A 22,337-nucleotide genomic window follows, 5' to 3' on the forward strand; every position below is an offset into this window, starting at 1 on the left:
GGTTTTAACGAGCCTCTGATTATGGCAACATTCTACCGAGTGTGGGTCGTTAATGTTGACTAATCTACAGTCATTAGTTCAACACTGTCTGGCCTGAGAGTGAACTGCAGCTCATAGACGTTATTCACACACACACACACACACACACACACACACACACACGCACACACACACACACACACACACACACGCACACACACTGGCATGCGTTCGTCACATGCAAACACACATTAATAAAAGACAAAAAAAACGTATAAACATTCATACAGGGGTGGAAAGTAACTTAGTGCATTTGTTCATTCTAAGGTTTTACTCAGTTGTGGCTTTAACTTTACTTGACCCATAAAGACCCAAACATCCACTGTTGATCCATTAATCCTATCAATACATATAAATAATTGGTGTAAAGCAGTTTGTCATTTTTTTCATGGTCATCAGATATGACCCATTTGGACGTTCAGAGGCTCCGTGCTGAAAGTGGAAACACCCTAACCTTCCACAACATTGATTCACCAGTAAAACCCATGGAGTTGGATCAATGACAGTGGATGGAAATGCTTGGTTTATGTTCAGTTAATGATATACTTTACTGAAAAAGTCACTTTTTCAGCAGTTTTCTCTGTTTTTGTTATAATAACCATCAACTTTAATCTGAGCTTTTATGAACACCTACATGATCAGTAAATGAAATTGAAGAAAATACATAATTTTCATTGAAAAAACGGAAAACACAGAGGGTAATATTATGGGGATAAATCATTTTAAAAAAGTTAAATATAGAGAAAAAATATTTTGAAACTACCACAAGAGTCACACTGGGTCCTTATGGGTTAAGAAAACTGGTGCAGCCGTGGCCTAAAGGGTTCGAGAAGTGACTGTGACGGTTTGATTCCCTGGACCGGCAGAGCAATTGTTAGCTGATGTGCCCTTGAGCCAGGCACAGAAATTAACCCCCTGTTTGCTCCCTAGTTGCCTGATACGGCAGCCCACTGCTCCTAGTCTGCAGTGTGTGGTGTGTTCCTCCATACAATATACTGAAAAATAAAGATTCTTCTTCTAAAACTGCAAGAGTTCAGCTAAAAACATCAGAATCTGCAACTCTCTCCAAACTGTCCAAATCAAAAGACTAAATATAAATATAGATGCACCTGCTGAAAAGTGAACTTTTTCAAGCTCGGGTGTTGAGACATGAAATAGAGCAGTAGAACCATATCTAGGTCACGTTTGGTGGATTCTGATCAGCAAGTACAGCAGTCAGTCATGTATTTAACCCATCTATCTGTCTGAAAAGGCCTGTAATTAGATAAAAATCTGCATTTTCAACAGCCTGAAAATACAGGCAAGTAGAAGATGCAGAAATCCTGTTTTTTTAAGGGTTATCATGGAATTTTTACCTGGTGATACTAAAAAGAAATAAAGAAATGCAGCTTTAAGTAGTTTAATTGTATTCCATACTTCTGCTCCACTGCTTTTCAGAGGAATATTGTACTTTTTACACCATTTCATTGGTTTGATAGATTTTGTAACAGATTTTACACCATGGTTGATGTACAATATAGTCAGCTTCTAAAATCACTGTCAGGCTGAACAACAAAACAGTGTAACCCTGTCCTGTATGTCTCATCTGTACTGTCTGACATTCTGCAATTCCACTCTGTTGTAAATATGTATATAGTCAGTATAGTTTATTATTATTATTTTTTGCACTATCTTTATGCATGGACACTTTTTCTTGCAATTTATTCTGTTGCTGCCTTGATCATTGAAGTTTGTGGGATCAATAAAGTCTAATCTAATCTAATCTCATCTCATCTCATCTCATCTCAAATGGAGACTGCAAGGTGCCTTAAAGAAAAACTGCCTTTGCTTGGTCTGCATTCTCCGTGAAAGGAGCTAATCTGTGGAACCTACTCTCCGTTGAAATAAAATCTTTGACAAGTTTAGGTTCATTCAAAAAACTTAAAAAAAATGGATGTGCCAGAAACAGCAGTGTACTCATGTTTAAGGCTTGTGTAATGTTTATCTGTTTCTTTGCTTTAACCTGATTATTTTCTTTCCTATACCACAGTTTTGTATGTAAAAGATCATTGTCTCTCCATTCCTCTCTGTATTTTAACTTTTCATAAAAGCCCATCTAGGAACCGGCATTGCAAATTAGCTTTTGCTATAAGTACTATGATGCATGCATGGGATTGCTGTGTTACAGTTGGTCTATGTCTTTTGTATCTGTCCCTATCAAATAAACCAAATAAAATAAAATCTAATCTCATCAAAATACAACACTTAAATATACGCTTTAACATTTTACAGAGAGTGGTATGTAGTCATATTCATATTTCAGATGTTTACGAGTTGACAACAGCTCCACCAAATACTGATTTCCTCTCTAACGTTTCTCACATGGTTTCATTCAACGGACATAAAAATCATTGCCAAAAAACAAAGACTGAAAATGAATAAAACTCATACCACATTTCTGTGTAACATTTCTTCTGTCCTCTCCTTTTTATCATGTGATGGACCCTCAGATATAAGTGGAGTTCCTGTTTATAAAACTGGATATGAAGGGCTTCAAAATTGCTCCAACTCTACAAGAAACAAGTATCTGCAACAACACTGATGCTGAAGCTAATATCACATGTAATAAAATATGAGTCACAGGAACCAAACCAGCACTTTTACGTAAATGCTTCAAGTGAGATTTGTTGCTCATGTACTTAGATACAATAATAATAATGTAATGGAGTATTTTCACCTGCGTCTTCCATTGCTCCCACCATTTCAACAACACAATAAATATTAACCTTATACTGATGCTACCATGTGTTTCTGTTTGTCCATGTGTGTCCAGCAGACTCACCTGTGTATATGAACCTCCCAGGTGTGCCTTTGCAGAACTGTTTGGATTTGTATGACAGAGTGACCTCCACGACCCCTGGAATGTGTCTCGGAGGCGTCTGCACCCTGATGGCATGTGGCGTGATCAACTAGATTTAGAAACAAACATGAAAGATCGAGAGTCAGAACAAAACCACCTGATCAGGACAGAATGCAAACAATGACTAATAAATCACTTAATCCTCGTAAAAAAACATGAATAGTTCATTGACAACATACATCTGGAGTCTTGATTCAAGACAGCCGGGTCATGGTACAATATTAAATCACTTTTTTGTCGTTTTTTTTTTTTTTTTTTTTACACTTACACTTTTTTTTTAAACACATCCAATTCATTCACTGTATGTTATTCTCCATGTTGGCAACATTTTACCTTGAGTGTCCCTGCTGAATCTCTGATGTAAAGTTTATTTTGGTTTCTGATGCATTGCATTTACACTTGTTGAGGTGCTGAAAGGCATCTCTGAGAAAAGTTTATTTGCATTTAGATTTAACGCATTTTATATTAAATCAGATTATACATCCTGAATCTAAATGCTGTTTATGTACCATTCAAAGATAGGTACTGTAGTGTTCAGAGTGTACGGTATATCAGAAATCTGACTTATTTGAACATTTATGTCTACAAATCCAACAAAAAGATTTATAACTTCTTTTTAATCTTTATCTAATTTATGTTCTGGTTGTATTGATGTGCCTTGTGTTTTATTTTGTGGTTCACTGCTGCACAATTAATTGCCCTACAGGGACAAATAAAGAATCTGAACTGAATGTAGGATGGGTTAAATGTTTGGCATGATGCAAAAAACAAGTAGCTACTGTAACTAAAATCCAATTGGCCTGCACCTCTATAGTTTCAGTGAATCATTCTATTGACCTGAATGTGGCAAACATTTAAAGCCAAACTTTTAAAGTTGGTTTTTAAAATTCTTTTTGGCCCGAGTTTGCAAAAATCTGTAGGTAGGAGGAAGAGATGCAGACAAACAGGCCTTGGCAACGATGCAATCACTTTCCGCCGACAAATATTCAAAATGCGTTTTCTCACTTTGGAATCAATAATCAGGTTGAGTGCAAATGAAACATTTATTTGGCCAAAATCCACTAGAAGCCGGTCTGAGGAACGCCAAGAGAGCTGAGTCAGTTTGAACTGAACTGAACTGAGACTCTGTACACATGTTAGTGTGTGTAAGTGTGGCTCTCAACACTGTAAACAAACCCCTCAGCTCTTAACACACACACATACACACAAACACACACACACACACACACACACCTACACACACACATCCATGTATGCCAGCATGTATACACACACACACACACACACACATTCAGTGTTGTTGTTGGAAGGGAGCCACGGTCGCTCAGCGCACACGGTGAGTGGAGTCAGAAGACAAATAAACATACTGTAGAGGAGTGGTGCTGGGGAAAAGTACGATAGAGAGCTGTGTGTGTGTGTGTGTGTGTGTGTGTTTTCCTGAGCATTAAGCCGATGGCTATCGCAAATCTGCTGATTTGATCAGTATTCCACGGAGAAAGAGACAGAGGGAGAGTGGGTGAGGACGGCAGAGAGGGGCGACGGCTGCATGTTGGTGGGGACTCATTAGAGAGGCAAACCTCATTTACACAAACATTAACTCACACACACAAACACACACACACACCACACAAAAATGCACATGATCACACACAGTTAAGAGCTGGACCATGAGGAAAAGTATGTTTTCATATTGAATTACTTCCAACGGTCCAAGGACAAAAACACACAGTTGAGGGGTTGAACCAACATGGAAACAGGCGACCGCTGATGAACTCACCTCACTCCAAACCAGCATGGTACCAAAGATGACTTGAAGGCCGTCGAAGAAGTTGTCTCCTATGATGATGACTGTAGCGCCCCCTGTGGTCCAGCCCTCACTGGGACTGATGGCTTTAATGCAGGGAGCGGCTCCTAAAGAAAGAAGAGGGGAAAACCATGGTAGTAGCCAAGAGAAACAGCAAAATATCACACACTTTATGTTTGATAAGCATGTGAGCTAAATAAGTATGAAACCTGTTGTATTCTTGGGTACATTTGAGTTTGGCATCCTCCTGTTAACATTTTATATCTGTTTTATATGTTTTTACATGTCTTATACATTTATTATGTGCTGTTATGACTGAGTGTTCCTAATGCTTCTATCTAAAATGGATCTGTGGTTTTTCTTTTTTTTTTTTATACGTAATGTCAACCAGACTTGGATAATACACCAGAAATGAGCTTTTACTGTATTTTAATGTTTATTTTTTTCTCTATTATTTCCTGGTTTCATTGGATTTATGTATATCCTTTCATATTTGTGTGTTAGAATAGATACCTGGTGTTATACTGGGTATAAATAAAATAACCTGCTCTGATAATTAATTTGCCAGTGAGAGATTAAAAAACCTTTAAAGACCAATAGGTTTCTTAACAGGGAGGGAAATCTGGTTTGAAGCTGTTTCACCCTTGTTGCATCTGCACCTCATATTTCTTCATGCAACGCCCTTGGAGTCTGGCTAAAGTCCATGTCAGCACACCAAGTCCTTCAAGTTTTAAAATCTGTTCCTGAGTACAGAGTTTTACTCTTGTAAATCATGTTTGTGAGAGAAATGAGAGAGTAAACAAAGCAAATAAGTGCCGGGGTTTAATGCCAACATTCAATTTGTGTCTTGCTTTTGTTTTCGTGTGATGCCTTCTCATGTCCTATTGATAACTAATGGAAAACACAACAGTACTTTTAAAAATGCCATACAGAGAAGTAAGACATGATTTAAAAGTAAAAGCTCAAAATAGAGGCGTTTTGACAGAATTTCTGTACATTCCCACTGTTATAGGTTAGAGCAGTGATTCAAACTACTTCAGCTCAAGACCCAAAGTAAAAACAATTGATTAACTAACAAAAATCTCATGAATTGTCATAATTTTTTGCTACACCTTCTTTAATCCTTAAACACCAAGAACTATTTTTGTGGCAACTTCAAAATGAAAACGTCTCTACATTTAATCTTTCTTAAGGGGTATATCACCATTTTTTAACATTATCCTTTGAATGTTTGGGGGGCATTTTTCAGTGAAAATCATGTATTTTCCTATTTTTAATTAACTGATAATGTAAATATTCATTAAAGCTCAGAGTAACTTTGAAGGTTATTATATCAAAACGAAGAAAACTAAAGAAAAAGTGACCTTTTCAGCAAAATATATCATTAATGTTACATAAAAACAAGTGTCTAAAGCCCCTGTCATTTGTTAAAGTACATGGGTTTTAATGGAGAATTGATGTTACAGAATGTTGGGTCATATTTGAAGTCGCTCCTTTTACCTACACTGTAAAAAATTTCTGTCATTTCTGTAGTGAATAATTATAGTACTTTCTTGTTCTAACAATTTACAAGGTATAACTGTATTCTGGAATGCATTATGGGTAAAAAAAAAATATTTACGGTAACTTTGATCATTTGTTCACAGTATCACATTGTAAAATTACAGGATGGTTGTGTTTTCACTTCTCCTGACTGTAAACAACACATATTACAACTGCACACAGAAGGTGTGAAAGAGGACATGAAGGTGGACACGGGGGAGCAAACCCAACATCTATCCATTCAATAAAGAGGAAGGAAGACATAATTAGCCCACAAAATTAACATGAGATTCAAGTAGTAACTTCATGCAATATAATTTGACAGTGCAGATGTCTATTTTAACTCAGTGTGTAATATAGACATGTCAAAACCAGCATTTTAGTTAGAATACTGTTTCTTTATTTGTGTGAGTGACTGTTTTTCACATTATTTCATATATCTTAGTCGTGTTTCATACAGAAAATACAGGGTGTGGGACTGGTTAAGTTAAGCTAATGCTAGCTGCATGCATTAGCCCCGTTCAGAAATGCCTCCGATTGTCCAGGCTCTGTTAGCGCTGTTAGCACGGCTACAGTCAAACTAGAGCAGTCAAAACAAAAAACAAAAAAAAATACAATTAATGGTTGTTTCTAATATAAAAAACCCCAATATTTTTCTGTAATTTATATACAGCAAAAACCTGTAAAAAGTATCCAGTAATATACTGTAATTCTTTTTGTAGTAATTAGCAAACAATTTTACAGCACTTTATTGTCAACTTTTTTGCCTGGTATTTACTGTAAATTCTACAGGAAATTAGTTACAGTGTTAATTATTTTCATGTATTGATAGGATTAGTGGTTCCAAAGTCATCAAATACTTTAGATAGGCAGATGTTTTTGGCTGAGGTGGCTCTTAAGGCCTTTGATGGTTAATCGCTTAACATATATTATTTTTGATTCTGTCTTGATGTATCTTTTACATTCTTTTTTTTTTTTTTTTTTTTTTTTGTCCTGTTATGTCCCTGTCCACTTCATTTTACATGGCTATGGTGGGACCAACATTCATAAACTTTTTCATAGACCACTTTTCTTATGTTTTAATTTTGAAAAACCATTCACATGTCATATTACCACTATCTTATCTTCTTAGGATTCCAAAGAAAGATGTTACTTAATTAAGTGTTCTTTCAAAGTACTTTTCTGTGTGTATGAGGATGTATTGTCTTGACACGTCTGTGGTTTTGTGTTTGTTTTCTGTCCTTGTGATTCAGTTAATTTATGAAGCTATGGATATGACATGGATAAAAACACACAGACGGCTCACTACATGGATTAATACACCAAACAAACTCAATACATCCTGCCATGTATCACTTCAACATTGTCTGGGCATTGTGTGTATAATCCCATATGATCCAATCCCAGTCACACTAACAGTGAAAGCCTGTGCGTTAAAAGGCGTCTTTCATCAAGGATTGTCGGTGTACAGTTGGCAGATTATGAGTATTCATCTGAACCTTCAGTCTGGTTTGTTTATGAGAGAGAAGCATAATGATATTAGACCTAGCAACACACACATGCCCAAAACACCACACTATGCTTTTTATGCGTGAAAGTGTGTGTGTGTGTGTGTGTTGTGTGTAGTGGGTGGGATTAGCCAGATGGAGGGGCAGGAATCACCTGATAGGATTAAACCATCAACCATCTGGTGGCCATGCTGCTAACACACACACACATACACACAGACAGAGACGCACACTCCTCTGTGTTACCGTGCTCGAGGTAAGACGGCGTTCCTTCCACGGGGTCGAGCCTGCGGGCCCGTCGGCCATGTTTGGAGTTGTTATGGACGAACATGTTATCGGACACTGAGAGGACATGACCCTCTACGCTCACCGTAGTTGATACCACAACCTGAAGAGAAGTGAAGGATGACAAATGATGGGGTTAGGGACCAAAAAGAGAATGAAAGGTACAAAAAAGTTAAAAACTTACAAGAAGAAAAACTTTAAAAACATGCAGAGTGGTTATTATAAAAAAAAAAAAAAAACCCTAAAAGGAAGAAAGAAAATGAGGGATTAAAGAGTTTGGGGTCCAGAGATCATTGCATGAGGAGTTAAAACCATGAAACTGTGAAAAGCTCTTTAAATGTAACCCGTTATCACTGCTATTACCAACACACTCAACACATATTAAATCACTGCGACTGAGCGGTGTGTGTGCTTGTGTATGTGTGTGTGTGTGCAGTGTCTATCCTCCTCTGTTCAATAGTTCCTGATGGGTCCGGCCCTTAATTATCTCCCAGGGAAACAGAGCTGTCTTCTCTGGTTCCACTACAATAGAGCTGCACAATTAGAGGCACAGATACTGTCACACACTCCCAAGTATGACTCTCTTACTCTCTGTCCTATCACACACACACACACACACACAGACTCACACGGAGAAGCTGCAGAAATACACATATATACATATCAAACACACACACGCACACACGTGCCGAGGTAATAAATCAGTATCAGTATCTTCTGGGCGTCCACTATGTCCACTCATACTCAAGTGCTGTCTTCCTGATTGTGTTGTGGTTGTGCAGATAAGGAAATAATAAAGACTGCACTGCTCTAAATCTCAGTCACGACCCTGACAACCTCTTTCATTCCTTCTTTGGTTTTTTTTAATTCTGTATCTCGTTCTCCCTGGCTCTCCGACTCTGTGTGCATTGTGCGTATATTTATGTTCTGACTGTTCAGGGTCAGGATCTCATGTTTCCTGTGAAGCCGCTGATAGCTTATTTACCCACAAAGAAACACGCACACACTTACACAGACACATTCCTGTGTTTGTGTGCTGTAGTGCCATAAAGTTATGTAGCACTATTGTGTGGAAAAGACACAGGAAAAAGCAGACAGAGCCCATTAAGAAAATGACAGAAAGAGGGTCACACGCATAAACATAAACAGAGACTTTCAATGATGAGGGTTAAAAACAAAAACAGCAGAGGTTTCTACCTGGAACCTCCTCATGTCTCGTGGGTTTCCTGCATTCTTTAGACAGTTCTGGTTGCACTTGAGGAAAAACTTCAGGAAGAATCTGCAGAAACACAGAAAAACAGGCAATATTTGAGGTTAACAGTTTAGATGACTAGCATAGTGTTTTCCCTCTTCAGACATAGACAGATCTACCTCAAAAAGGAATTTACTTCTGGTTATGTAGAATTTAACACGATGCATAAACACACCAGAGAAGTATATAAAGCAGCCCAAAACTGATGTAAATATGTGGCTTATTCCACTGCTCTGGGACAAATCCAAAACCACTACATAAAACGACTCTATGTCTACTGTTAAAGTTTGTATTTCCTCCGTTTAGTCAGTATTTCTACTTCAAATACCACTAAAATGTAGGTTGTCATTTCGTGCTGGCAACTCTAGTATTAGAAAATCTTATAGGTTTGTTATTCTTAGATATTAAAATACTAGCAGACATGAAATTCTTATCCGCTCATTTATCTCTCAAACCACAGGAAACATATTCAGCAGTCTGCCATTTGTAGATCTGTGTTGAGCATAAAAATGACCTTAAATCTTACTAAAATGTCCAATAAAAGCCTAGTATTTATTGCTGGACTGTGTCTGAATTATGATTGTGTAAATACCTGAAAAGATAAAGTAGTAAAATAAAGTCTAAAATAAAACCAGTGTTGTAGAAGTTTCCCGACGATGTTGACACCTATGTGACACTATGTTGAGCATTTGAAACAGGACCATATGTCACAAATCTATATTACACAATAAATCTAACACAATAAACACACAGATGGCCATCGACAGCAAACAAACACATCCCGCTTGTGTTTTTGTGTGTGCCAGCTGGCCAGCCTGGCAGAAGCAACCAGACATAGTCACACAAAAACACCACAGACCCCCACATGTTCATGCATGTACATTTTGTGAGCCTTAAAGTTCCGTGTGTAGCTCAATAAAAGCAATACCATAACACTATCTGACATACTAGGTTATATTACACCTCCAATGTAGTCAAATAAACCTGTTTCTACTACTTTTAGCTGCAGTTGATCTCAAACAGTATTTTTCTGCTTTTGTGAATGCCAAATTTTCTAGACTTTAGAATGTTTGTCAGTATTTTACATGTGGACACACTGAAACTGACCCTCTGCATTTAACACATCATTAGTTGAACTGCAGGACACACCACACACTGCAAATATAAGCAGAGGGCTGCAATGTCAGGCATCTGTTTGAGAAGACAGCAACAATTGCCAATCACTTGAATAAGATGCTACTATTGTAAAATTCTGTAAAATATATTACTTCTTCATCTTTTCTCATCAGGTAGGAACTTTTTGGTGGATGTACAAGGATCCAGGACATTGACAGCAACGTGTGAGTGAGTTTGCGTTTTGTCTCCTTTATACCAATGATTGTGGTTTAGTTTAAATATCACTAGATTCATTACTAGTCATTTTTATTTCATCTTTGCAGACCTCTTCTGTATTAAACCCAGTCCTAAATAGAGGTAGACCAATATACTGATTTTTTTCAATAGCGGCCATCAGCCTGAATATTTTTTTTGAAAGCCAATATTTGATCAGTAGTAAAAATGTTATAAGATATTTGATCAGGCATCTGTGTGGGCAGCACTTGAAGTTCAATAAATGTTAAAAAAGTACTATGTGTAGCTATATATCATTTATATTGCTGCATAAAAATCTTAATTATCTGAGTGTTTCAATTGTATTTTATGGTCAATATGCTTTAAATGCTTTAAATATCAGACTCAAAAATCGGCTGTAGATATCAGCCATCGCTGACGATATTTTTTTAAAAAATTGGAATTGGCATTAGCCTTATCGGCCGACCTCTAGTCCTAATAACTTTCCCTAAAACTATCCAAATACTGTCTGGATCATACAACCATAAACATTGTTAACTAGTTACAATAAATATCATTTGATCATAAATGTAATGGCAAAAATAATGACTTACACATGACCATAATATAACCATAACCTTTAAAATACATTTAAAAGCAACATAGGTGGTTGTAGAATTCATCAACAAAGTAAAAACAGTAGCACATGACAGTTTTCCAAGTAAAATCACAATGCACTCAATTATTTTGTTCATATCCAACAAAAGTATGCTAACGTGTTTCTGTACAGAGCCTTTAAATGAACCAAACAAAAATGCTAGATGTGCTGCCATTTTTTTGCTTCAGGATTTAACTGAAGACATATTATTGAAGGCAAACTATTTCTCCAGTACTACAACTTAACAGACAAAATGTACATAGCTATAAATGTGGGAAATAACTGTGTGTAAGAAGCGCCTCAGTGGTTTGAAGAAACTTACACTGGTAAATTTTATCCAGGCAGCTGCAACCAATACCTGTATACAGAGCTGGGCGATAAAACGATAACGATGTATATCACAAAATAACTTTTCCTTGATAGAAATATGAGACACATCGATACAATTTCAATAGAATTCATTCGTCCATGTTTTGACAGACATAAGAACAGCCAATCATAATTAAGTAGCGCCGCATCAAACCAATCACGCTAGAGCTACGTCAGGTTAGGTTGACGCACACAGCACAGGCGTAAGAGCAGCCGCAGCATACACGCAAATGTTGTAGCCGGAGGTAATGAGTGTTCCCTCAGGAGAAAATTCGACTGAAAACTCAGGCGACCGGGTTAATGAAAAGTAGGGTGTGGACCTTCAATACAATACGGAGGTGTACCGAACGAATACATGTAGCCTATGTGAAGAACGCAAACACTTACCTTCCCTTAAGTTTCGGTTTTACGCCAGTTATGAAAGTTAAGGAACGTGCCACCACATATAAACCCCAGGTATAGAGGGTGTGCACATACGTCACTTCCCCCCTGGGCCACGCCCCTCTAAATCAGACTGAGTGGCAAAAACCAACCTGCTCAACATGACGGAGTATAGCAGTAAACACAGCCAGACCGGGAAAATGTGAAATATGAAATTAAATTAATTAATTAATTGGACTGGACATGGATCCATACGAGCTACCAAAGAACAAGTGGTCCACGAAGACTGACATGTGGACAGAAATACCGAATCCTGACATCCAGGGTGTAGGGGATCATCACTATTTTTACCTGAAAAAAATATACATACTGTCATCATTACTGACAACCAGGGGCTAAAACTAGGCAGAGAACCAATTGATCCAAAGTGCATTTACAGTAGACCGTGTACTGACCCCAGTGAATATATGCAGGATCTGCTAGTACAGAGGAGATTTACGTCTAGTTCAGATCAAGTACTTTATACAACACAGATACTACTGCTGTGGACCAGCAGGGTACGACTTTATTCTTGTAATATGATATTTTTCCCACCTGTTTTTAAATTCTGACATTATTCTTGTAATATTATGGCTTTATTGTCAGAATATGATGACTCTAATCTCATAAACGAATGACATTTTTGTTAAATTATGAGGGTTTTTTTATAACTACAACTTTATTCTCATAACATTGTGATTCTTTTTGTACTTGACTTTATTATCCTAAAATTCCAGGTTTAATATCAATATTTTATGACTTTATACTCGTAGTGACAAACGTCTTTATTTTCTCATGTGGCCCTAATACTCCATCGTAGCTTTTATTCTCCAGTTCCCCCGTATTTGAAAAACTGGGTTAGCCTCAGTTTAAGTTAGTTTACAAATCATGTAGGAGCACAAGGTTCATAATCACAAAATGAAGACAAAAACCATGAAAGATCTGATCATGAAACCAAGAGCTTTACTAAGAAGTAACGTTAGCCAAAACAATACAAAATTTAAGGTATGATTTCACCCAAAAATACAGCATAAATTAATGTTACCTGACACCAAACGGAATCCACAAATCTAGGTTTGGTTTCCTGGATTTGTGGATCCATCTACGTCACTTTTCTTTGGCTTTCGGTGTCTGTAAAATGATAGCTCCGACTGCTTTTCAAACCTGTTCATACAATCAATCGCACAACAGCTCTTCCCCATTTTTTATTACATATTGTTCTTAAGTTTAGACAGTATTGAAGCCAACGCTGCTGCTCATCTCCCTCTTTCCGCCACTCAGTGGGCGTAACCGCGGTGACTTTCACTAGCGGTGACGTCATGTGCATACCCTCTATAGTTTTGTGAAGATGGTCTGTTTTGTTTGTGTTCTTTTAGTTTAGTTTTATATATATGTGTACTTGTTTTATTTATCTGAAACAGTTATATAATGTTCTTCAACACATCTGTCATGTTCAGCCTCTGACAGAAGATAAATCATATTTAAATCCAAAATAACCCTCTGATGTCTTCAAAAGTAACTTATGAGGAACAGAAAAGTTAAACTTGACAAAAATAGTAATTTGATTTATATCGTGATACATATTGATATCATCTGATATGAAAAAAATTATCGTGATATGATTTTTTTCCATATCGCCCAGCCCAACCTCTATGATAACAATGTGTAACGTTCAAGGCTTCATTTGTGTTTGCAATATATTAAACATACAATGATCTCGTACTTAAATGTGCAATTCAACACACTCTACAAAAAGGGTGATGAAGTTTGTATCTGTCTTTGCAAAGATTAGAAAACTTTCTGCTTTAAAGCGCAGTTGATTTCTTTTGTCCTTTGCATTCATTTTCACAGGAAATAAACTGTGTACGTAAATAATTTCTAACTTCTCTGTTTTTAACGTCTTTAACTCCATTCTTTTGTCACTGAGCCCGGTGCTGTGCTGTTTCAGAGATGACAGCCCCTGTACCGGACCACCAGAACAAAGCAGAGGTGTGTGTTCGTGTGTGTCCAAACATGTACTCTGTATGTATGGAAGTGTATCAGTGTGTGTGTGTGTGACGGTGCAGCACAGCCCAGTGGCAGGTCTGAGTGTAGAACTCGGCGTTAACGAGCTCAGGCTTCGTTAGAACACAGGCACTGGGATTCTGCATGCCTAATTGTCCTGACCCCTCACCCCTGGGTGACAGCCTATCACAGCGGAGGACAGCCACGGTGACCCCTGCTGACCTCCCACTGTCTAGTCCTTTTCACAACACTAGCATTGCGTTAACACGAGCGCCTCAGCTGACCCTTGGCTGTAGATCTTGGTGTAAAAGAGGCGGCTGGGAGGCTTACACACTCTCCTGCTCACCTGCCATGAAAAGACTAAAACTGTGGGAGAATCTTCAAGTAATTCCACCATTTAATCCAACTGCAGCACGTACAATGGCAAGATCTGCATATGGACTCAAACATGGGCAACAGTAGTGTAAAGAGGCATTAATTTAAAGAAAACGATGCTGCTTACAGTGTAATCTACTTCAATGAAATTGAGTCAGAATCTAACAAATACTGACGTTCGACATTTATAACCAGGGTCGGAACAAGTAGACAGGTTCATCTGATAAATGCTATAGTTTATTAATTATTTTCTAAGATTTGAAGGTGCTAATGCGCTGACACCAAGTTTATGTTGGAGTCTAGTGCTGTGAGCTGGATGTTTGTTGATGTCTACCTCTATTACTAAGCTAACACCTATCTCTGTTGTTTTTGTCCATGATAACAGCCTGGGCCCTGACTAAAAGACTACTTAAGTAGGATTTTATGCAAGATTTTGTATGCGTTTGGTGCCTGTCTTCCTGCTTCTCTGCCATTTCAACTGTGTTCAACACTTGTGGTTTTAGCTCGCATCAAAAAAATTACACAAACTTCACATAAACAAACAAGTATGCACAAATCTTATAAACTGAACATTAAACTAGAGATTGGGATTCATTTTCTGCTCATGAACACATGAACTATGACCGCACAAATAGTCCAATCACACTTCAACCATCAGCCTGTGCAATCAGTAAACAAGTTAGTCCCTTTTTTTTACTCTTATGGAGTTTTTGTAAGATACATTTTGGGGCTAGATGAAGTGGACAGAGTCAGGAAGTGGGAGAAGAGAGAACAGGGGAATGACACCCAGAAAATAGTCGTAGTTTGGAATCAAAACCCATCTGTTTGGGACCGCTTTCTCATTGAGTAATTTTAAACCTGCCTTTTGCGTTTTACTCTGTTTTATTGCTTGTTTTATACTCTCCTGTTTATTGTACGGTGTCCTTCAGTGCCAAGAAAGGCACCTATAAATAAAATGTATTATTATTATTATTATTATTATTAATAATAATAATAATAATAATCAAACCCGATCTGCTACGATAAGGCACTGGCATATATGATACATGCACTAACACTGGGGTACCCCTGAGTTTTTACATGTTTTCATACTATTTCATTTTTTTTCCAGTGTTATCACAATATGACCTTTTCATCAAACCGTATAATTTAAGTCAAATTTCATGTCAACATTTTTTTTTTTTTCTACTTGTCTTGTCCACCATCATAACAGCAGAATGGTGGTCTGGCTGTTTTGTTGCACTGAACAAATTTGCTGTGCCAAGAGGAACTTCATAAAGTATATAAGACTCCCCTTGATATTCCACTGTCTTTATTTTGGGTTTTGTTGAACCACATCTTGATGCCGGACCAAACAGAAAGAAACGGGGGAAAGAGAAGAAAGAGGGATGAGAGAAGGAGACAAACAAATTTTCATCTCCATAAATGTTAGGAAGGTTAGTTTTCAGTGCTGTTATTTAATTTGTGTCAGTTGGATTGTATAAAATTGACAGCATCAGTTTCCATGAAATTTGTCAGAATTAGAATAATCCTGTTACATTTTGGTGCAAAGAACCACATTTTTTTAATAAAACCATTCCAACTGACCTTTTTTCATAGTGGAGAACAATCTGTGGTCATTTGTATCATGTCAAATGGTTGCATTTAAGTGCATCAGGTTCAGGATTGGATACGTGTATGTTATGTTCACTGGATTAGTCTCTCAGGACAATTAAACGTAGCAGCTGTTTTAATGTTGTCACCTGTGTTTTGCCTGCTTTTATATCTACTGTGAGATATGTCTATTAAAGAACTGTAGGGCTTATAGCAGAGGTGTGTGCATTGACGAGATATTCCAGTTCGGACAGTGGTGGATTGAGTAATTTATGGACCAACTGACTAGCACTAGAGTTGCACTGCTGGCTTTGTTAAAAAAACACAGAAACAGAAGACTTGGGGAAGCAGGAATAACAACTGATGGATCGATAGTGGATAGAAACTGGTATGATAGCACAGGCTGTTAAAAAAAAAGACCACAGATGCTGCAATTTGTTAATCTGTGTAAAACATTAATTCCTTTCAACCCTTTTCTTGAACCAAATAATTTCCTGATCCTCGCCGGTAGATGATGGGATGATATTGCTTGTTATTTTCCATATTTCCTCTGCTGCTTTGCTCCATCACATGGGTGTAAATCCTGTGAGAGCATTTTCTCTCATTGATTGATAACAGAGCATATTCTACATTTTAATGCAGTATGTGTGCGTTCCTCTTCCCCCATCACTTGACCCCATCTGGCCTAATCAACTCAGTTACAAGAAGGCCCTCCAGCTACACACACACACACACACATACACACACACTAACACACATAGACACCTTGTGTGAATTGATTGGCCGGTCCAGTCCCTGGTCGTTAAGAGGCCTCCAATTAAACCGGGCAATTATAAGAGTCAGAATGACTATGGGGGAGGGTGTCGCTCTCTCTTATGCTCATTTTCTCCCCCCCCCTCCTCACTACCTCACTCCCTCTCTCTACACTGCGATCATGTTCAAGTGATAACAGGGCCGTTGACCTTTGCTATATTGTGAGTACCACACTCTGAGAGCTGACCCAACACCCATCGCTCGCACTGAAAACACACACACTCACACACACTCACACACATACAATGAAATGAAATGTCAGAGCAGTAGCAAATGGAAAGTGTAGCGAAAGATCGAAACAAACAAATTAGGAAGGAATAGTAGAGAAGACAAACATAAACACTATTTTGACATGAATTAGATTTGTACAGTTCTGTCTGATAAAAACAAGAAAAAAAAAACAAAACTCTTGGTCTCCTGATCATAAAAAGCCTGAAATATTTGCTTTTCTTGTGCACATAGTCTAATTATAACTGTCTGATTTGGCTTAGATGGCGTTCTGTTTTAATGTGGAATAAACTGTCATGCACCACATTTCATTTAGGGTGTTTTTTGTGTCTTTGGCCCACAAGCAAATTGATGTCAGAACGTAAAGAGATGACACAAAAAGTAGCATAAGACTAAAGGAGTGGATCATGGCAGATTGAAAAAAAAAAAAAAGCTTCTTTCATCAAAACAAGAAAGTTGCATAAGTTATACAATCCTCTAGAACTGCAAGTCATGAAAGAGTTTTGGTAAATAATGAAACTTGCATATTCTGTTAAAATGTCAAAGCTTTAACAGTCCGTCACAATCTGTCATGTTTAAGGTGTGTTTAGCAATAATGAGGAGTAAAAGTAACATGAGTGATTTGCTTGAGGCTGTCAGAATGGAGACGCTTTTTATGAAGATAAATAATGCTGTGAAGTTGGACAAACAACCACAAGTTCCACAAGTACTTATCCTCATTCTGTATTCGCTTAATTGTTTTTCTTTTAACTATTTCACTGTAATTATATCACACCAAGACTCTCCTAGGTAATGTAGCAGTCAAAGATTTATGTGTTAACCATCAGTTTCAGTGAACTCAACTTCACTTCAGTAAAATCACACTGGAAGAAATTCATTATAGTACAATTGTTGGGTTAAACTACAGTTCCCATGAGTGTCAGCCACCATTACCATGAAGAGAGTCAGGAGCAGGAATCCAAGAAATGGCAAGATCAGAATTCCTTGTCCAGTGATAAAAACATGTAGACTTTACAATTACTAGCAGATGGTGTTTTTGGTTTTCTTTACGTAGCGGCAACATTCATGACACAATTCTGCGGCTGGGTGTTTTTTGCTGAAATGGTCTTCAAAGCCAACTTCTTTATTTATGCCTGTACCAAAAACTTTGGAGCAGTAAATCAGATATTTATGGATGCAATTGTTTCATGTTGATCTAAGCAATATGTATTAAAAATACAAGGGAATGTTACTTTTGAAACCAAGAATGTCTGAAATAAGTGATGACATCTGCAAATGATGAAAAAAAAAGCCATCTGGAATTAACTATCCAAAGTAATGGGAGAAGGTCATGTGGTCTGATGAGTCCAGATCCACCTTGTTCCGGAGAAATTAGTGCATTAGGGTGAGAAGAGAGGTGGATGAAGTGATTACCCATCATGCCTAGTGCCTACAGTACAAGCCTGTTGGGGCAGTGTTATGATAAGGTGGATTTTTTTTCCTTCCCTGATGATGCAGACATATCCCAATGTGACAACGCCAGGATTCATCAGAGTCAGATTGTGAAAGAGTGGTTCAGGGAGCATGAGACATCCTTTTCACACACAGGGTGTGCTTTTTAGGATGTCCTGGAGATGAATTCTCCCATCATCGGTACAAGATTTAAGTTTATACTTCTTCCTACTCCTTTTTGACCATGCAAAATTCAGACTTGCATGTACTTGAAGACAGACTCTGTTCATTTAAGTGTTATTTTGTTTTGTTTTGCCTTAATTTGCTTTGTTTTGTTTTATTTTGTTCTTTGCATGTTCGAAATAAATAAATAAAAGATGCTGGTGAAAAATTAATGACACTTTTAATGTAAATAAATGTATGATATTTATTATGACATAACATAAGCATTGGATGGTGCAAATGATGCTACAGTGAATGTGTCCTGGAATCCAAGCACTCCAACAAAATATTGTATATGTGACTTTTTTTGGCCAAACTCTGTGTAATAAACCCACCCTTAATGTTATTAATTACTCTTGTGTAAAATTCTGCTCCAGCCTAATACCAGTAGTTTTTTTTTATCTTCATGGTTAGAGTCAGCCTTCATAATGTATTAAACCACACCACGATGCTAGTGTTATTTAGTCTGTTAGCCACTGCACTGACGACCCACAGCTGGATGCTGTTTTCTTTAGCCCGTTAGCCATGGTGTGGTAGTGAACAGCACAGTTACATCCATTATTCAGAGGCTGAGATGCCAATTATGGCTCAGAGCACAACTGACATTAATATTTAATATATAGGGCTAACACAGACCTGAAGAGAAAGACAGGAAGTGACAGAGAGAGGGGATGAAGAGGATACACAACTCTGAATGTGGTAGAGAGGATGGATAGACAGAGCGTATGAGAGGGAAAGGAGGCACAAATGGAAGAAAAAGGGGGAAGAGGATTGTGGGAGTTTGTTTCGACCACTCTCCTGTCATTTAAACAGTTACAATACCAACAGGGCAAGGGTGACATCCGGGGGAATTCCAGCTTTGTGTATGTGTGTTTGTGTACATATGTGTGTGTATGTGCATGTGTGTGTGTGTGGGACAGAAAACAACAGTGTGAGCGTCTACGACTGAATGTCTGTGTCCGTTTTATTCCCCAAAGACTTGCTATTCTACTGAGCCAAGAATAACGATGTTGCCTTGGAAAGAGGAGAAAAAAGAAAGCTCTCCAAAACACACACACACACACACACACACACACACACACACACACACACACACACACACACACACACACACATAGAGTGCATGCATCGTGCTGGTGAGTTGTTGCTGACAGGTGGAGAAATTGCAGCGAGTCAGTTAGTGCAGACAAACTGAACAACAGATCAGTGCTTTTGCCTCTCCTGCCTCCTCTGTCTCTTCTCTGTCTCCCGGTTTTCTTTAGATGTCTTATTTCACCTGCCTGCCAAGTTTCCTGGCAGCGCTTTCTGACGGAGCCGTGGTTTTATGCGTGTGTTAAACAACTTGCTAATGCATGTGCACCTACGCTAACTGGCAGTAACTGATCACATACCGGTTGTCTGTTACTAAGACAAAAAATCAGCTCCTCTGCACCAGGAGGAGGACTGACTGAAAACAAGTTAATGCACATAAAAATATTATTTATATTGCTCTGATTATGAGCATTTTCTGTAGGTGGAATACCAGTTTAATCAGCCCCGTCTGAATATATGGCATTTCAAACCTGCGAGCTACACAGCTAAAAGTGTAAGTTTCCCTCGCAGTCTAATCTGTCAGATCAACTTCCTGTTTCCTGTTTACCCTGAGTGCTTGTTATTGTTTAATGTGATGACATCAGATAGCATTGCTGGGCCCTACGCCTGCTATCTGAGGAGCCACGCAGTAGGAAAAACAAGGATCTCAAATACTATTACGCCCTCTATTTGACTGTTATCTCAATAATTATGTGATAATCTATTGCTTCCTGTGGGGGAAATGCTTGTTTTTTTTTTTTTTCTTTTCCTTGCCTTTGTAATGTCTTGTTTAAGAGCACTGCGGCAGGGATACTACAGATTTTGAACCGTCTTGCACAAACCAGACATAATCAAGTGGCTGTGCTGTAAATCTCAATCATGGCTAAATCAGGCTAAAACAATCTGGATGTAGATTAAAGGCTTTTAAAGAACAAGGGGTTTAAAATGACATAAAGAAGCAAAACAATGAGGAGGAACTACAAGCTGGATTCATTTTAGGAGAAAAACTGGAAATCTACTCAGGTTTTGGTTCAGTAAAATGTGAGTTTAAACATGTGTTGCACGACATGGAAACCGTTACGACTGCAGTGAATCTGAAACCTGATAAAGTGAGTTACTGCTCTCTACACGGTGTCACAGAACTTTACAGACGCTGTAAATTATACCTGATTATCGGCTACACAGAGCTATGATTGTTAGCAGTTTATGCATTTATTTAATTATATAGCTGTCTCAAAAATCCCGTTTCTTTCCCATTCTTTTCACAACATCCTGAAATCTAAACTCCAAGAAATAAAAACTAAAAATCCATGGTATGTTGTTTCTGCCACAAGGGATTTCTCAGTCAAAACATTATTATTAGTGATAGATTGTTGCTTTCACTACCATTGCCCATGGAAATCTATCTGATGAGATCATGTATTCAAGTTTTATGTTTTTTAATGTAAAAATTAAATTAAAAAAGGGGGTGTGACATCACTGACATTAAACAAAACATCTAATATAATGTAAACACACAAGTCAACAAAATATCTAAAATAGTTGTTTTTAGTTATTTCAGTGTAGAAATGGTTAAATAAAATAGTACATGTTCAGTGTCTTTGCCTGACTTCAACCTTGATTCATTTATCAAAATTACTGCCCATTGTTGACATATTATTTCAGCTCTTTAAGCTGCTGTAACACTATGATGAAAGGACAACAATGAAAAATATGTAATGATATCCAAACTGAACAAAAGAACATGGTTTGCTTTTAGCTTGTATTTCCAGAAGTGCACTGTCATTGTCACTCCTGTGTATCTTGAGACTTACCCAAAAACTTTTATTGTGTATAGATACTTTAGCAGCTGAAAACATGTCATCATTTTCTAAAAAAAAAAAAAAAAAAAAAAAAGAGACAGAAACTGAAAAGATGTCCACACGCACACAGTCAGAGCCATAGATGAAGAGTCCTGTAAGTAACCGGAGCGTGAGAGCGAGGAAGAGGAGAAAAGAGAAACCGAGACGCAGAGGAGAAAGTGGGAGTAAAGGAGGGGGTAGAGAGTGGTCGGGAGTGAAATGGAGTGCAAAAGAAAGAAAAAAGGCAGCAGAGGGAGGAGGGAGGGGAGGAGGGAGGGAGGAAAAGGCATGGGAGAGTTATGCGAGGGAACAAGACTTAAGAGAACTGAGCAGAGCTGAGCCGAGCGGAGTTATTTTACATAATGATGGTTGATATGCACAGAGGTAATTGATAGCTGAGCTGCAGCCCAAAAAACACCCAGCTAGCTGTCAATCACGGATCATCTCCCAGGAGATATGCTAATGATGATGATGATGAGGGCTTAGCTTCATATTGCTATCATTACTATTAATGCTGTCATTGTTGTCATCTCTGCATATTTAAATGACAGAGCAGGCCAGGATGGTGATAGCCGCTGTGTATGATGTCTACGAGAGGGCTTGTACTGTCTGCCAGGGCTGCGATAAAGTGAGTTGTACCGTTTCAGACCTGTA

General features: G+C 37.9%; 1 protein-coding gene across 4 annotated transcripts in view; it reads right to left on the bottom strand.

The window, feature by feature from the left end:
- Positions 1–22,337, bottom strand: part of LOC115433508 (transcription factor COE1-A-like) — a 131,145-nt gene that overhangs the window by 34,617 nt on the left and 74,191 nt on the right. For all 4 annotated transcript variants that reach the window (XM_030154966.1, XM_030154965.1, XM_030154963.1 and 1 more), the window contains 4 exons: positions 9,275–9,356; positions 8,039–8,180; positions 4,716–4,849; positions 2,861–2,987 (listed from right to left, as the gene is read on the bottom strand). In XM_030154966.1, coding sequence (XP_030010826.1) covers positions 2,861–2,987; positions 4,716–4,849; positions 8,039–8,180; positions 9,275–9,356 — 485 coding nt within the window. The remainder of the gene's footprint in view (positions 1–2,860; positions 2,988–4,715; positions 4,850–8,038; positions 8,181–9,274; positions 9,357–22,337) is intronic.

Source organism: Sphaeramia orbicularis, chromosome 14 (genome assembly GCF_902148855.1).
Source record: "Sphaeramia orbicularis chromosome 14, fSphaOr1.1, whole genome shotgun sequence".
Classification (NCBI taxonomy): domain Eukaryota; kingdom Metazoa; phylum Chordata; class Actinopteri; order Kurtiformes; family Apogonidae; genus Sphaeramia; species Sphaeramia orbicularis.